Here is a 17,375-nt window from a genome sequence, read left to right on the forward strand (position 1 = left end):
ACCAAGAAGCATTTAGTAACCCTGAACAGGAGATCTGGTTTGATTACAACAAGGACACCTAGGTCAATATGCAGAGAAATGTGCTGAACGTTCCTTCCAAAGGTCCTTCTCTCCAGGTAGAGGACACAGGGAGGGAAGCCCAAAGCAACTAAAGCTTTTGCCAAGGAGACAAAAACCTGCCTGAACAGGTTATCCTCGAGTTTCCCCTATCCATGAGTTTGAGAAGGGGTTAGCAGTCATTTCGGACCTAAAAACTGCAGGTGGGCAGGAAAACCTGTACTCCCACTATGTTATACCTATTTGCAGGTAAACATTCTGGAGTCTTCAGCACAAAGAGTTACTCACTGTTTATAAGCAATGGATTTACTATGAAAACAAGCACTATAAGTAGAAGACTAATAAAAATAATTCTAAATATTGTGTAGTAGTCTTTTTACATTTGAGTCTTTAGTAAGTAAATATGTTAGCTTAGAATATAAAGGTAATATTAAGTCAGTAAGACACATAAACCTTGAACTTTTTTCTCATATTCTCATTTTTTTTCTCATAAATACACTAATTATAAGCTGTACTGAACTATTTTTTCATTTGATCCCACTGACGAATAACAATGCATATTTGTAAGATAGTTGCGAGGAGGGCTAGGGTGCAGTGTGTGGCCCTAAACCAGAATAAACAGGCCCATGTGAAGTCCAAGTCCAAGATGATGATCTGAGTAATACTGTGTCCTAGCTACTTACACAGCCTGAATTTTCCACATTATCACTGAGTCAAAGCAAACGAGATTCACATTTGAAAATTAGAAGTTGCATTGCTTTTAAAGTCTATTTACTCAGCTACTATTATAAGACGGGATTTGTCATGTCCGACGTCCCTATTATAGAATGTGGAAAAATTATTACTTAAGATAGCTATCATTTGTTGAATTTCTATTTCCTGTGGGGTGCTTTACAAATACCACATCAAATCCTCACAAGAATCCTGCAAAGCAGATATTGATATCCACTCTTCACATGCAAAGTTGAGCCAAGTAACTGGTCCAAAATCATGCAACTAGCAAGTGCCAGATCTGGGTGCCAAGCTGCTTCTGTCTAGATGCCCCCAAAGTCAATGTTTTCTCCCATACTTTGCAACTTTAGCACTCTGCCCTAAGGATTAAATTTTATTCAGGGAAAATAAAAAGAAAGAAACAAACAAAAAAACCAACAAGTAACAAAGGCAGGGTCCTCAAGAAATTTCTTAAACATGAATTTCAACAAATTCAAGATCTGAAGAAGAGGAAATTTTTATCAGCTTTCACACTTTACATCTTAATGCCTCACAAACCACATATTCCACTTAGTCACCCTTGTCCATTTAGTTCAGGTTTTTTAGTGGGCATTTTCTGAGAAACTGAGAATCCAGCATTGGATCTGTCCTGCTGTGTGCTGGCAAAGGGTAAACCAAATTCTTCCGGACCCTGTGAAGGACAAGGTCACTTGCTTACTGTACTACCACTGCGAGGAGAGAGCTGAGAAAGCCATTTACCCAGTTCCTTCCACATTTACCCTCTCAGTTGGATTCATTAAGAGTGCTTGATATATTCAGGAGTGTGAAAAGATAAATCAAGAGGGGAATTATTTTCTAAAATGACTCAATTCAGAACTTCTTTAAATAGCAAACTTCAATGTATAATTTGAATTCTTAAAAAATATAACCAATATCCATGAAACCATTGCCCAACTGAAGAAATGAACCAACAACTTATATTTATGTGCTCTTTCTTCTCAATTCCTGCCTCGCCTTTTGAGGCAATCACTTCTGAATTTTATGTAAATCATTACCTTACTTTTAAAATACTATTACAAATATATGGATGCCCAAACAATATATTTACTTCCCTTTTTTTTTATCTTCACAGAAAGGGTTCATGCTGTATATAACCTTCTAAGCCTTTCACTCAACATTGCACTCTCTAAGATTCATCCACACTGTGGTGTGTAGTTGTTGCTGATCCTTTTTGCTGCTATATTATAAGGTTATATTCCATTGTATGTATAAACAATTTTCCGATCCATTTTCACACTGGTGAGCATTTGGGTTATTTCTATTTTTTTGTTGTAAATTGATATCAGATACTTTTCAGAAATAGATTTCTTGCAGATATGCCAATTCTTCTTAACAGGTTCGAGGAGAAGAGACCATTTCACTTATTTCTTTTATAGTTAGTTGTCTCCTCCTATTACCTAGTTTCTGTTCTGCACATAATGGTGCATCTTAAAATTTGTCAACTTGTGCAACTAAATCAGTTTGTAAAGCTCACAAATTCTGTTTCCCAAGTCTTCCTGGATGGCGGTTTTACAATTTAAGAAGACAAGTCTCATCTTCCCCAAAGCCCCCATTTCACTAGTTGCTTTTGGCACAAAAGGGTTTCCTTGATGAATTATCATCATCATGATGACACTGGTGGAAAGCCCAGATGTTTCTGGTAAATTATAAGATTATACAATCGAATGATCACAATTTTTTCACATTCTCAGTCCTCCCTCCCACTTCCTTCCCTCTCTCAGGCAAAAATCTATTACGTCTACCTCTGATGCTGAGATTTCCACAATTTTAGGTTTATACACTTTACAGGCTCAGTACTACTTTGTAGATACTAACCAAGGATGATAATAAGTACTATAAAATGATGATACCTGAGAAGCCAAGTTACCATTATTTTGTTAGAAACAAACACCAGCAGGAGTATTACAATGCATAATCTCTCTACTTGTTAAAATTAACCAGCATAAGACTAGAAATAATTCCTATCTTAATAACTAAAACTGATTTCATGGCTCTGTGGCAGCAGGCAATGATTTACAGATGTAAAGCTATCAACCACCAAGCAGACGATCCTGGGAAACTTCTCTTCCTCTTGTCTCAATTTACTCAGCTATAAGATGAAACTAAATAACCAGCTTCACAAAGATCATCAGCTCCATGAGAAGAACTTTGCCTGCTTTGGGAGCCATTGTACATCTGCTTAAATAGTACCTACCACATACCTGACTTTCAACAGACACTTGTTGGCATATGTAACTCTAAAGTACTCTATATTCTTACAACAGTGTGTCTCCACTCTCCTGTTTCACTTCAACCTTGAAAACTCCCAAGTTCTATAAAATCAAGCTATATTTATACCCCAACAAACAGGTCATTTTAACACAGGCTTTATTCATTTGTACATAGACTGATTCCTTTAACATATATAGGGCACCTACTATGTGCTAGTCACTGGGGATAGGAAGAAAGAACAAGGCAATAGACAAGAAACAGACAATTACAGGTGTTTAAGACATTCCTAAGTCCTTGTTACACAGATGCCTATTCAGTTTTGCTTGCACACATAACTATTTTCTCTATCAAATTGGTGACTTGTGAATTTCACATTCATTGATTCATTTTTAGCAAATAGGGCTTTACGGAATAAAACAAGGAACTAAAGGGGTGCTGCTGCCTGAAAAGGAGGCTCCAATTTAGGATGTGATTCCAGTTACAGAGGCAGTGAACAAGGCTGAGAGAGCATGTGGGCTCTGGGGTCAGAAATGCCCACAGTGAGTCCTAGATCCACTACTAAGAAGATGAGTAACTTCAGCAAATTACTTGTTTCTCTGCCTGTTTCTTCACTGAGAGAATGGGAATAATAATATTAACTCCTTCACAGTTAAATGAAACAATGTAAGCAAAATGCTTAGCATTGCACTTGGCATGAATTAGGCAGTCAGTAAATGTCAGCCATTATCATCATTAAAATAAGTTCATCTGCCTTTGAGAGTTCTGGAAAAAAACCAACACCAAAAAACAAAAACCCTGTCATCACATGAAATAAAAGTCATTAAGGATGAATGTTCATGGAACTGAGGCAGGGGAAAGTAAAAAGGAGATCTGAGCAAAGCGTGTGCTGGGGCAGCCCTCAGGCCTTGAGGAAGGAGGAAGAGAGATGGGTCAGAAGTTTACCAACCATTCGCATCAGGTGACCAGATTTCCTAAGTTCACAAAAACGGGCAGCAGAAGCAGATGAATATCTGTGGAGAGCCCCTAAACAGATTTTCAAGATAGAGGAACCACATTCTGAAAGGCAACAAGCTAAAACAACTTCTGCTTTCTATGTGCCTCCTGCTGTCACAGCGTGCCAATTTCTCCTTTCCTAAGGGTTAGGAAATTTCAAACTTTCCCGCCTCCCCCTCACCCTCCATGCCACCTCCTCTGACACATGCTAAGTGCCATGTCCATTTGGTATGGAGCAAGTCTAGACCCAGACAATCACTAAGACGGGCTCTGTGAAGAGGAATACCACGTTGGCCAGCAGCCCTTTACTCCTGAGGTTTTAGGAAGACTATGAACTTTTCATAATTACTCAAACATAGTTACATGCGAAGTTTTTAGCTCTCTGCCTGGCACATAAAAATAGTCTATTAATGATAGCCACTAAGCACTATTATTATCTTTCTACTCAGTCTGTATTTGTAATTGTTTGGGTTACAGAACTACAGTAAAACGTTTGTTATCTAATGAAGTCTTTTAGGGGCCTCTACTATCCAAAATGAAGGGAAGATCAGAAACAAAAAAAGAAAAAACTCTGGTCTATAAAGAATGAACCTATGGTTATTAACAGGGGAGCAGTCAAAACAAAGTCAGACCCAAAGACTACATCTAATATTCTGAAATTATTCCTCTGTCAATCAGAAGCATGCTCTGACTTTTTGACAATGCCAGGCCATTAGAACAGGGAAAGACAAAAGAAAGGAGGCAGAAGAGAAGGGGAGAGATTGGCTGGGAAGACAAACTGTGAGAGTTTAGGCAGCAGTGCTGACAAAAGCCGAATCAGGAAGGGAAGCAGCAGATGGGTTGTTCAGTTTTGAGGCAGGAAATGGGGGCATGACCCAGCTCGGGTCCCTCTGCAGCGCAGGATGTCCCAAGTCATTGCAGCTGTGCGTGGAAAGGCCCCACCTGCACTTAGATACAGAGCTTCCTTGACTTACAATGGGGTTACATCCCTGTAACACCATCATAAGTTGAAAATATCATTAAATCCAAAATGCATTTAATACACTGAACTGACGAAACCCCATGGCTTAACCTAGCCCAACTTAAACGAGCTGAGAACATTACATTAGCCTAGAGTTGGGCAAAATCATCTAACACAAAGCCTATTTGAAAATAAAGTGCTATCTCATGTAATTTATTGAACACTGTAGTGAATGTGAACAGAATGGCTGTGTAGGTACAGCATGGTTATGAGTGTGTCGGTTGTTCACCCTCGTGATCCCATGGCTGACTAGCTGCTGCAGCCCGCTGCCACTGCCCAGCATCACGAGACTATTGTACTGCACATGGCTAGCCAAAGAAAAGATCAAAATTCAAAATACAAGGCGTCTACTGAATACACACGACTTTCCACCATCGTAAAGTCAAAAGATCCTAAGTCAAACCATCGTAAGTCGGAGTGTCCAAACTCTTCAGGGCTAACCTCCAGTTCTAGCAGTCACTAATCTACAATTACACAGTGTGAGAAGATGCTACATTCCTTAAGGTTTTTTCTTTCTTTATAAGCGTTTATAACTGCCATTTGACAAAACAGCATTTAATGGATAAGAAGTCAATCTTCGCATTCTTGACATAGTTGGAAAAGAGCTGGAGGCTAACAGATTTGTGAATCACAGTATTGTAAATGCAGACGCTGCCCTACGTTAATTATACCAAAGAGCTATCTGTAAGAGAGTCACAAATCAATCTGCAGTTCTAAAAACTACTAGTATTAAGGTGAATGCTCAAAACCTTTGGGTTCTGTTGGTTTGACCCTTCCCCCCATATCTCCCAGCTTTGGGCAGATACCTCTATATTTACAAAAGAGAATAAAGTACTTTTGTCCTTTCAAAATTTAAAAAGCATACAGTAGGTGAACTGATTAATGTGTATTCAGCTGACCAGGTATAATGTTTTCTAGAGTACTATTAAACAATGAAAAAAGAAGAAAGAGAAAAAGAGAGAGAGATGCAATAGAAATGTCCATGGATAAACTAAAATCAATGAATATATACATATACACATACACATATAAATAATATCTATGCATACTATATATATAACATATACATATCCTTATATTGTGTGTGTGCCCATGAAACCGTGAACAAAATTGATTTTCTCCCCTTAAACATTCATTCCCAGGTTTATATTTAAATAAAAAAGCTCCTTCTCCACATTCATGGATTTTTAAAGTAGATTTGTGAGAAATAGTTGAATGCTTCTAGAAGCCACATTCTCTGCACTTTCCAGGGCTCAGCCAAGGCACTCACTGAGGTACACTCAACTTTGAAGCAGGTTGTCATAGTAACGCTGCCAGTCCTTCCCAAGGTTTTTTTTTCTTCTTTCTATTCCTCACCTAACCCTCCTCCCATCTCAAAACAGCACACACAAATAGAGAAAGAAAGCTGCTGCTTTGTGAGTGGGACAATTTTTTTGTGCACTGCTGTAATTGGGAGAGAAAAGACAAGGGCAGAGATGTGGGCTATTTGCAAGGCATTGCCTTAAACATAAATGTTTGCTGTAGCTCTGGGAGTTGGAAGAAGAAAATAACAACTGCCAATAGAAGCTGGTAACTGTGCAGATGGCAGGAGTGCCTCTGTTCACCAACACCAAGGAGAAGCCTCTCTTGTCCATCCTGTCCATCCACAAGACAACTTCTAAGTTAGGACGGAAAGAGAAGGCATTAAAAGTATTGCACCGTGACATGCAAGTAGCTCCTTCTCATACAGTTGATGAGAAACTGGTGCAGAAGGTCATACACCCAGGCAGAAAAGGCCCCATGCAATATGGACACACACATGTCTGTGAATGCATGCAAAAGTTCTGGAAAAAAACTCACCGAACTTAAAAGCAGTATCCTCTGATAATAAACGGTGGTGGTGATTGGGGGCGGGGGGAACAAAGAGGAAAATTCACTTTGTACTCAATGTACTTTTGTATTATGAAATATCTAAACAATGAGACTAGATCTATGAGTTACTTGTAATTTTATAAATCCACGAAAAAAGGCATGGTAGAAACTTTTATGAGATTCAAAAGCTAGAAGCATAAAAACTTAGCAGATTACCAGCACTCAAAGACTCAGAAAGGGACATAACCCAACAAGTTACATCAGAAGGCTTCTTTTGCACTGCATTTAAACACGCTGAATACTTCATGGACATTATATCCTGTAGGATTTTACACTGAAACAGTACACATCAGAACCTTGAAAAGTTAGGCTACCTCCTCTGCACACATTTTTGCTGATCTTCATCAGTGTTATTTAGAACAAAGCTTCTAGGGGCCAACTGGTGGTGTAGTGGTTAAGTTTGCACGCTCCGCTTTGGCGGCCTGGGGTCTGCAGGTTTGGATGCCAGATGCCGACCTATACACCACTCATCAAGCTAGGCTATGGTGGGGACCCACACACAAAGTGGAGGAAGACTGGCACAGATGTTAGCTCAAGGCCAATCTTCCAATCAAGCAAAAAGAGGAAGATTGGCAACAGATGTTAGCTCAGGGCCAATCTTCCTCACCAAAAAAAAATAAAACAAAACAAAGCTTCTGAACTCAAATTTAAAGGTTAACTTTACAAATTCTGAGTACATCAAGATTTCTAAAATAAAAAAGATAATACTGCCTTAATATACAGTATCTAAAAGTTATTATATCTCATGCACTTTTGGCAAATATATTAGCGAGAGTTGAAAATTAGGTGCTGAGAAGGCAAATAATCATTGGGTGCTGAGGTTGAGTCCATGTCCACGGAGGTGTCCTGGTAGTTGAAATGAGAAGTCTTTTTAAAACTGTTTGGTCTCAGATTGTTCAAATGAACAGTCAGAAGATCTGGAGTTCTGCTATCCAGGTACATCCTAGAAAGCAATATTGCACTGACTCTGCAGGGCCGCAGGGAATTATTTTTATTAATATTCAGAGTATTTCTTTTTCCAAGTATGCATGGTTCTAAAGCACACAAAAAAATAAAGGGTAAAAATAAAAACTCACAGTCCAAAACAAGAACTACCACGTCAATTTTATATTTGAATAAAATACAATATCGGTGATCTTTTACTAATATGAAATGTTTTCAGTGACTACCTTTAAAAACAGAAGAAGTGGGGGGCCGGCCCGGTGGCACAGCAGTTAAGTGCGCACCTTCTGCTTCAGCAGCCTCGGGTTCCACAGTCGGGATCCCAGGTGCGGACATGGCACCGCTTGGCAAGCCATGCTGTGGTAGGCGTCCCACATATAAAGTAGAGGAAGATGGGCGTGGATGTTAGCTCAGGGCCACTCTTCCTCAGCAAAGAGAGGAGGATTGGCAGCAGATATTAGCTCAGCACTAACCTTCCTCAAAAAAAACCAGTAGAAGTGGGACATGTGTATTTTCCCAGTAATTCTTCTGAGCACTTACACACCAATAAGCTATGTCAGAAATAAAGACCATGAGGAACTGTTAGCACTTTGTGTTAACAAACTGTGCCAGACATCTGCTACTACTGTAGAAACTACGAGAGCACCTTAGAAACTTATGTTTAAGTCTTCTATTCCTCATCTTCATCAGGCTTAGGCTCCAATTTTCTAACAATACTTAAAAAAAATAAAATCAACCCTTAATAAGAGAGAGGAATCAAATAAAATTAACAGAAATCCAGATAATCCCCACAACTGATACTGGACAACACTTGAAAAATTCTTCTATGTCAACGTTGTACCACAACTGTTACACGGAGTTACAAAGAATTGACAGGAGTGAAGGTGATATGGTTAATAAGCAGATTACACAGAAATAAAAAATTTTAAAGAGAAAACAAGAGGCTGTGCTTAAAGAACAAAGTAGAAAGCAGATTTCTTAGAAAATGAAAAGCAGTGTTGAGAATATTATCTTTATCTCCTCTGCTTATAAAGGACTCATTTCTGCCACGATTAGACACTCCTATCTGGAGATTAGTGCAGATCATTCCAACACACAAACTAAGATTTTACTAAGACTCTCAGTCAGTGGTTAGTGTTGGCCCTCTTTGTAGGTAAGTAATAAACAAAAGGTGACCCTGGACTTCCTCCAGCTGAATCCAATGGACCCTAACCTAGGAGGAACCATCCCACCACAGTTTGGATGTCTGGTATTCGCTTAAACAGCATGGGCCTGGCAGGCTTGGAATCTGGGTCAACTTCATTCCTTCTCTTATGTTGTTACTTAGAATAAATCACTTAATCATACTGATCCTCTGCTTCCTCGTCTGAAAAAGCGATGTGAGGCTTAACTAGGAAAATCACAGCACATGCACACAGGAGATATTCAACTTCTGTTACTCTTTTCTTAGGGGATGGATCAGGAGGCAGAAAAGGCAAAGTCAGGATTTCTTGGCAGTGCAGAGCAGTTAAAAGGTTTGCTTTGGTGCTTAAAAAGAAAAATCCCTAGCTGGCTCTCTGAGAGAGAGTCCCTCATCATCCTAGGCAAGTTTCTCTCCCTTTTCAGAACTCAGACAGCAAAGTATTTGGCATTTATACATTTATATCATGCCTTGTATCTTCAGTCACATTTTCATACTACAAGATTTTGTCTTTTTTAAACCAGCATTAACACTCCTCCAAGAGTCTTTTAAAACATTGCCTACTCGAGGGCCCCACTCATTACAAACAGCAATAAACATTTGTTGACGGACTCCACATCAAGCGGGATCTGCCGCATTCAGAGAGCTCTCTTGATAGCGGTTTTAAAAGGTGGAGGCCTCTTTCTGCCCAAGGATATAACCCTGGGAAGTGGCCTTCCAGAACCACACATTCCCTTCTCGTCATCTCCCGCAGCGTTCCCGGTTTCTCTTCCCATTCCCGGGGGACTGATCCGTGATATTTACGGGTGTGGCGTGAACGCTCGTAAAACATTTAGTGGTACCACTGAGGCCGCCCCGGCGGCGGCGGCGCAGCAGCCACACCTACTCGGCCGCCGAGGCGCGCGGAGCCCGCAGAAGGCGGACCAGCGGGGCTGCTGGGTCCCCGGGCGCCGCCCCCTCCTCGACTTCTCCCGGGAAGGCTCCCTGCCGGGGCCCCGGGGCTGGGACCCGGCGAGCACGTGGGAGGCTGGCGAGGACCAGCGCCCGGCCCGGCCGGGGAGGGGAGGCCGGCGGGAGCCCGCGGCCTGGGGAGACTCGGAGGTAACTAGTGGGCGCCCGGCCCCCAAACACCCCGCTCTGCCCCCGGCCAGGGCTTGCCGAGAGCCGCCCCAGCGCCCCTGCCTCCCCGCTGGCCCGCGCCCCGCTCCGGGGCCCCGGCGGGAGGCGGAGCTCCGTAGGAGCGGGCCAGCCCTTCCCGGCCGAGGCCCCCCTTCCAGGTGGCGCTCCCCCTTCCCCTCTGCCACTCACGGTGCTTGCCGCCGCCGCCGCCGCCTCCGCCCGGGTAGCTCAGCAGCAGGAAGGGCAACGGGGAGCCTGGCGACGGCGGGGTCCTCCAGGCGCGCTGCTGCTGCGGCGGCGGGCGCGCGGAGAAGCCGGCGCCTCCATCGCTCGGGTAGAGCAGGAAGAAGGGGGCGGCTACCGGCGAGTCGGGCTCCGGCTGCCCGGCCGGGGAGGCCAGCGGCGGCCCCGCCTCGCCCTCTCGCTCCTCCGGCCGCCGCTCCGCGCCCCTCGCCGGTTCCCCGCTGCAACTTTCCGCGCCGGCGGCGGGCGGCGGCGAGGTCTCAGCCATGCTCGCTCCTTGCTTCGCCGCCGCCTCCCACTCGCGCCCGGGCCTGGGCGGGGAGCCGAGGGTCACGGCGGGGAGCCGCCGCCCCGTCCCGTCCGCGCCGCCGCCGCCGCCACCTTTCTCCTTGGCCGCGGGCCGGCGTCGGGCTCGCCGCTCGCCTACAGCCCGCCCCGCCGAGTCCGAGCCAGCCGGAGGGACGGCCCCGCCCGACGGCGCGGCTCGCGGCCGGCCGCCTCCTCTCCGCTGCCGCTGCCGGCCCGGCCCGGCCCCCAGCCTGCGGCGCGGCTCCCCTAGGGGGCGGCGTGCTCCGCTTCTCGCTTCCCGCTTCCCGCTTCCCACCTTCCGCTTCCCTCCGGCGGCGCCGCGCTCCCTCCCGCCCCTGGGCCGGAGACGGCGCCGGGCTCCGTCCTTACCCGCCCCGGCGCGGCCCTCTTAAGCGCTCAGCTGGGTTTGCCACCGCCGGTGCTTGGAAGGTGGGAGACCCGGCGGAACACCGAGTGGCGTTTTTGTGTGTAACCGCCTAACTTCATCGATAGCACGGAGGCACAAAGATCTGGGTTGAAGAAGAGGCAAAAGCTAATTTTAAAAAGGAACCTCCCTCCCCCCAGGGTATTATACTGTACCATTTGCCTTTCACACACTAGAACTTTAACCGTTGATTCCCGGTTTTGATTCATGAGCTTTTTATGTGAGAAACCAGAGGTGGGTGTCTTCCTTCCACCACCTCTTTTGTTCCCTGTCGTATGCGCTGTATAGAAATCGTGTATTTGCTTTGACTTTAACTCCCTGGTTTTCTGGTGTTCCGGGTGTGCATGAGTGCGTTTTAAGCCAAACAGCTTAGAATTTATACGACAAGCGTCTATTACAGGTCCACAGTTTTCACTTTCATACTGCCTGTGTCTCGCTAGTAATTGGCCCCTGTTGCTTTATTTTGAATATTTGAATCAATGATTGCTGATCCAGTAATTCTCATAAGTAAACTTTTTTTTTTCCCCTCCAGTAAAGACAATTTCCAGTTACTATCGTTTTCTTTAAGCTAGAGTCTTTGAACGTGCCCCGTATTTCCTAGCTGATTAGCTTAGTGTTCAGGTCGCAAAATGCTGGCATAGAATCCATGTTGACGCATAATTAAAAATCACTGTTGTGTTACATTTTGCCCACCTGCTTTTCCTTTCCCTCTTTCTCTGGTCTGTCTGTCCCTCTGTACAGGCAGTTAGACAGTACTTTTCTGAAAGGAAACGTATACCTTTTTATTGTTGTTATTCTCTGAAGATCTCTCTTGAAATTGCAAAAAATTACCATGAGACTTCTAATACTATCTTTCATGAAATCTTTTAAGCAAGAAGTACGTAAAAAGATGTTTAGGAGAAGCTAACTTCAAGCGGTCAAAATTTCTTTGTAGCTTTTCAGTTTCTGTCATTTTGCTAACCTGTTGATCCCAGCCTCCTGCCTACTTCAGTAAGTTATTTGTCCTCTGAGCCTGGATTCTCTTTTGCAAAAGTGATTGTTAGTTATTCATAGAGGTTGTAGGGGAGGAGGACATTTCCTCTCCCCAAATGGGGGTTCGTCTGGCTGGAGAACGAATTAAATTCACATGAGACAGAATAGCAAGAGAAAATTAAACAAAGCTTTATGAGGAACCATGGCCAGGGGCCTTTCTTCCCGAAGGAAGAAAGGGCACCGAAGAAGTGGGGTGCAGACAGTGGTTATATACCCCCAAACGGGGTGTTTCACATGTGATTGAAATGTCCCTCCCACAATAGTCACAAGATTGCCCCGTCAGCACAGTGCTTGACGGACACAGCAGGCAGTGGGTCTGCTATCTCGGAGGGAGGGCGTAGCAGGAGGCAAGTCGATTGTCTGGAGCTGGGCGGTCACAGGTGAGCTCAGCAATCAGTTCCTAGCCTAAAGAAAGATGCTTAATCTTTAAGAAATGCCAACATTGGGAGGGGGAGGGAAGTCAGTTACAGGAGGTTACCAGACTAGCACAATAAAATGCAGATTTAAGTCCTTGCCTTTGGTATTGATTAAGAATTTTTGGAGAGAAGGCCATCTCCTTTCTTCTTCCTGTTACAGAGAGGGAGGCACCTTTTACAGATAGAAATTTACCTTACAAATGTAAACGTGTCCTAACAAAGGGCAAGTTCCATTCCTCAGAGCCTCCTTCCCTGTCCCAGTTTATCAAAAGCAATCAGCCTCAAATAATCCTGTTGCCAAAGAGACATATCTTGGCGTGGCCAATTCTAGGTCCCCACAAGGTGTTAGGGCTAAATAAGAAATATTGGTAAAACCTGTAAAACAGGATCTGGCATAGGGTAAAATAACTATTATTAGCTATATTTTATCACTTTGGCAAAACAGCATGTAACTTACAATAATAAAAACAAACTCAATTGAGAAAAAAAGCTTTTTCATCAATAGTATCTCTAGCATTTTGGAAGTTTGTTGGGACTTTTCATTTCAGTCTTGGTGAGGGTGAGTGTTGATAAAAAAATAAATTTGCCTTTTAGGAACTATGAACTGTGTAATACCTTGAAGTGAAAAACTAAAAGATTCCAGGTGTATTATATGGTTTTAACACTCATCCTTGACTGGATCTCTTACCTTGTTTTTGCATGCAGAAATTTCTAAGTATCATTATTTTCTGGTCAGTTCTTTCACAGATGTTTTGCAATGTTTCTGGAAAGAATTTGACAAGCGTATCCACTTATCCCACTGTAGGTAGAAGAAAGGAGAGCAGAGTCCTCACAAATCCCCGCCAAGGGAGTCACCAAATTAACAAAGTACTAAATGCAATCTAGTCTAACTTGCCAGTTTTCTCCTTTCTAGGTAGCCAGGATACCTATGGGTATTAGAAACACTGACATGCTGTGGAATCTTGCAATGTATTGGTTTTTTATGCACCTCTGCTTTTAAAAACAGTTCTATTAAAGCTTTATGTCATTAATTAAGTGGCAGTGCAATGAATCTAGAAAATCAGCTGAAATATGAGTCCTTTAAAATTTATAGGCAAGGCTATTTATGAGCATTTTCTTTAAAGGTAGATGGTACTCCAAGTTCCTAGTTTCTTAAGCTTTTTGCTTGTGGATCAATATGATCACAGGTCTGCATAAGCTTTAGTGACATAAAGGGCTGACTCAGCTGTTACGCACATTTAAGGAAGCCACGATTCTAAAAACAAGCCTAAACATGTTGCTCCTTCTTGAAAATGCACAGAGCCTCTTCTTATACTGTTTTAAAGTGGCAAAAGCCAAGCCGCTTTAAGAATCAAGCTCTATTAATTTTCTTGTGAAATAAAGCCAGAAGTGCTTTTCAACTTTATCTGCACTTTATTTTGAGTTATCCATGTTTGGTTTTTTTGAAACCCTCTGGTGATCTTAAGGATGAACACTTAGAGTATATTTAAAAACTTTGTAGAGATCAATGTCATGGATGTACTTTTAGCATAAGCTTCTTAGAGCTGTGATCAGAGAAAAGATATTACTAGGGAAGTGTTGATATTCTTTTCCAGTGTGGTATTTAGGCTTATGCTGATTCTAAAATAATGGCTTTCTTGAGTCGTTTGTTTTTCATTGTGTGGTAATTGGGGAAAAGTCTTATTTGAAAACAAGGCACTCAATTTAAGATTTTGTGTTAAACTTATTTTAATAAATGCAGAAATAAATTTATGCTAATTAGTTAATACAAAGCCTCAGTGTGAAAGCTCTCTTAAGAGTCCACTGTTCTTTACTTTTTTTCTTAAAGATTTTATTTTCCCTTTTTCTCCCCAAAGCCCCCCAGTAGATAGTTGTATATTTTTAGTTAAGGGTCATTCTAGTTGTGACATGTGGGACACCGCCTCAGCATGGCCTGATGAGCTGTGCCATATCCACACCCAGCATCCGAACTGGTGAAACCCTGGGTGGCCAAGGCGGAGGGCACAATCTTAACCACTCCACCATGGGCAGGCCCCTGGTCTTTACTTTTTTTTTTTGAGGAAGATTAGCCCTGAGCTAACATCTGCTGCCAATCCTCCTCTTTTTGCTGAGGAAGGCTGGCCCTGAGCTAACATCCGTGCCAATCTTTGTCTACTTTATATGTGGGACGCCTACCACAGCATGGCTTGCCAAGTGGCGCCATGTCCACATCTGAACTGGCGAACTCTGGGCCTCAGAAGCTGAACGTGCACACTTAACTGCTGTGCCACCTGGCTGGCCCCTGTTCTTTACTTTTGAATTATGCAGTAGGTTTTGATGACTGTTATGACTTATTTTTCCAAAACATTAATTACAAAAATAGTCAGTGTATACCTCCTCTCCATGTTTATTGTATCTGTAATACCCTTAAGAAATATAAGCAATACTCTTAATGCAGTACTCTTAAGAGTACAATGCCTTCTTAAGAAATATATTTATCTTAAGCAATATATTTAGTCTAGATCAAACAATGGCAGTTTTCTTTGGGTGGTAGAAATATGGATTTTTTTCCAGTTTTCTAATTATCTGTATTTGCAAGTAGTCTGTAATGAATGTGTTACTTTATAATAGAAAATAAAACATGTTGAGGGACTATTTTGATTAATAGTTTGACAATTATATCTTTTTTATGAAGATCTAACAGCAAAATTGTGTTCCTTGTGTATCCTGTGAAGTAGAATTCAAGAGGCCTACCCTAGAGGAGCTTACCATGTTTTGTGTCTACTCAGTTTTAAAAGCTTTATAGTGTTGCTAAAACAATTTGGCTGTTTGCTTTTGCTGACCTTCTATGACTTTATCCACAGTTAGCCCCAATTCTCAGGCTCTTCTTCAAATTCTCTTCTAAACTTCTCTCAAATCTATCCCTTAGTTTTTCCTCTCTGAAATCTTCATCATTTCTTGCCTATATTATTGCAAAGGACTCCTAGCTGGTTTTCCTGCCTCTCTCTTTAATCTGTTCTAATACCATTGGTCTGCAGTAGCTAGACTGAGTAATTTACTTTTCTGAAGGTTGATCTAATTATGTCACACTGATTCTTAAAAACCTTTGTTGCCTTCTCCAAATCTGGAATACAATCTAAGCTCCTTAAGGTCTTTCATGATCTAACCCCCATCCCCCACCTTTCCAATATTATCTTCCTACCTTGCCTGATCCTTCTTGTCTTTGAATAAACTTTACTGTGTTTAGCATTCCTCCTATTGCCACACCCACTCTTCCTCCAAGATTCTAGCCTAACAGATTGTCTCTGCCCACCGTATGTAGAGAGGTACATGCCTCTTTTGAGGTCCCATAGCATCCTAACTAAGCAGTTAATTGCTCTAAGTATAATGGTGTCTGTCTCTTCTACCAATGTTTCTATTCCCAAAGTTGACATCTTTGAGTTTCTCTTTTTGACAATGCACTTATTCCTCTAGTAGTTCTCAGACCTCACCTACTGCACCTTTTTATTAAAAATCTCTTTCCTCTTTCTAAAATCCTATCAAAATTCTTTGATTCTGTGGCCGTCAGTGACCCTGAATAGAATTGATTCAGAGAAGTTGGACTGAATATGAAGTTTAAGGAATACACTTATTTATTTGGCATTAATTTCTCTTTTTGTATATGTTCAAGTGTGGTGTGATTAGAAATTTAAGTATATCTGAAAGAGCTCACTTAAATATAAAAAAATCTAGATGCTAATAAAATTATGTTCAGTCATCTGCTTACTTTGGATAATCCCTGTCCCACCCACAGTAAAATGATCTAGTATATATGTATTAACACAGGCCGTATGAAGCAATGCTGAAAGGTAAAAGGAACAGTCCTCTAATGTAAGATTTCCTAACTGAAGTCCAAGGACTCCTGGCTTTGGAGTTCAGGCACCCACTGAGGTGGTATGTAAAATGCTGTGATTAGACCTATGTTATTATTCTAGGGGCAAGGTCCATTGCTTTTTCACCCTCGAGGTTTTGTAGTCCCGTGGTAACACCACATCATATTTCATTTTTGTAATTAATGTCATTCGTATGTCTGTTATTAGCCAAGAGAAACCCAGAAATCAGTGCGCCCAGAGTAGTGTTTCCCAAAGTGTGTTCTATAGACCGTCTGGATCAGCATCATCTGAGGTACCTATTAAAAATACAGATCCCTGGGTCCACACCAGGCCCGCTACGTCAGTCTTGGAGGTGGGGCCCAGGAATCTGCCTTTTAAACTTACCAACTGATCCTTAGGCATTCTGGTTGAAGAACCATTATGATAGAACCAAGGAGAAAATTAACTCTTTCAAGTGAAGTAGTTCTTTTTTTTAATGGGTTAATAGTAACTAATAGTATGCACTTACTACCTACTAGGTGCTGTCCTAAATGTAAGTTAGATGGTTTAACTATTTAAATCATATATTATTCAATGTGAGGAAATCGGGACGTAGGTTGAGTAGACCAGAGACACATCGTAAGTGTGAAACTGGAATTTAAATTCAGTCTGGCTCCGGTGGTCAAGCTCTTAATTGCTACCCTATATTGTTTCTCTTAAGGCAGACCATTTTATTAGTTTCCTCTAGGTTTTTTGTTTTGTTTTATAGTTAAAAAAATGTTGATTCTTAATATTTACCATCATTTAAAGCTTTACTTCAAAGCAAACGTAAAAAAAACCCATTGTTTTTCTTAACAAATGAATAGCTGAAAGAATCAAGAAAACATATCTGGAATACATAGCTAAAATAACTACA

At 42.0% G+C, this 17,375-nt stretch overlaps 1 protein-coding gene across 20 annotated transcripts in view; it reads right to left on the reverse strand.

The window, feature by feature from the left end:
• RUFY3 (RUN and FYVE domain containing 3) overlaps nucleotides 1-11,304 on the reverse strand; it is a 79,932-nt gene extending 68,628 nt beyond the window's left edge. For 10 of the 20 annotated variants that reach the window (XR_011538694.1, XR_011538695.1, XM_070614707.1 and 7 more), the window contains exons 1-2: nucleotides 10,395-10,865; nucleotides 6,893-6,913 (exon numbers count right to left, since the gene is read on the reverse strand). Coding sequence is in view for 15 of the 20 variants with exons in the window: in XM_070614707.1 (XP_070470808.1) it covers nucleotides 6,893-6,913; nucleotides 10,395-10,716 (343 nt within the window). In the remaining 5 variants the exon portion in view is untranslated. Of the gene's footprint in view, nucleotides 1-6,892; nucleotides 6,914-10,394; nucleotides 10,988-11,126 lie in introns of those variants that run through there. The other 10 variants (XM_070614709.1, XM_070614708.1, XM_070614706.1 and 7 more) reach the window with 4 other exon arrangements.
• Between the last annotated feature and the right edge of the window lie 6,071 nt (nucleotides 11,305-17,375).

The sequence above is a fragment of the Equus przewalskii genome, chromosome 3, assembly GCF_037783145.1.
Source record: "Equus przewalskii isolate Varuska chromosome 3, EquPr2, whole genome shotgun sequence".
NCBI lineage: Eukaryota > Metazoa > Chordata > Mammalia > Perissodactyla > Equidae > Equus > Equus przewalskii.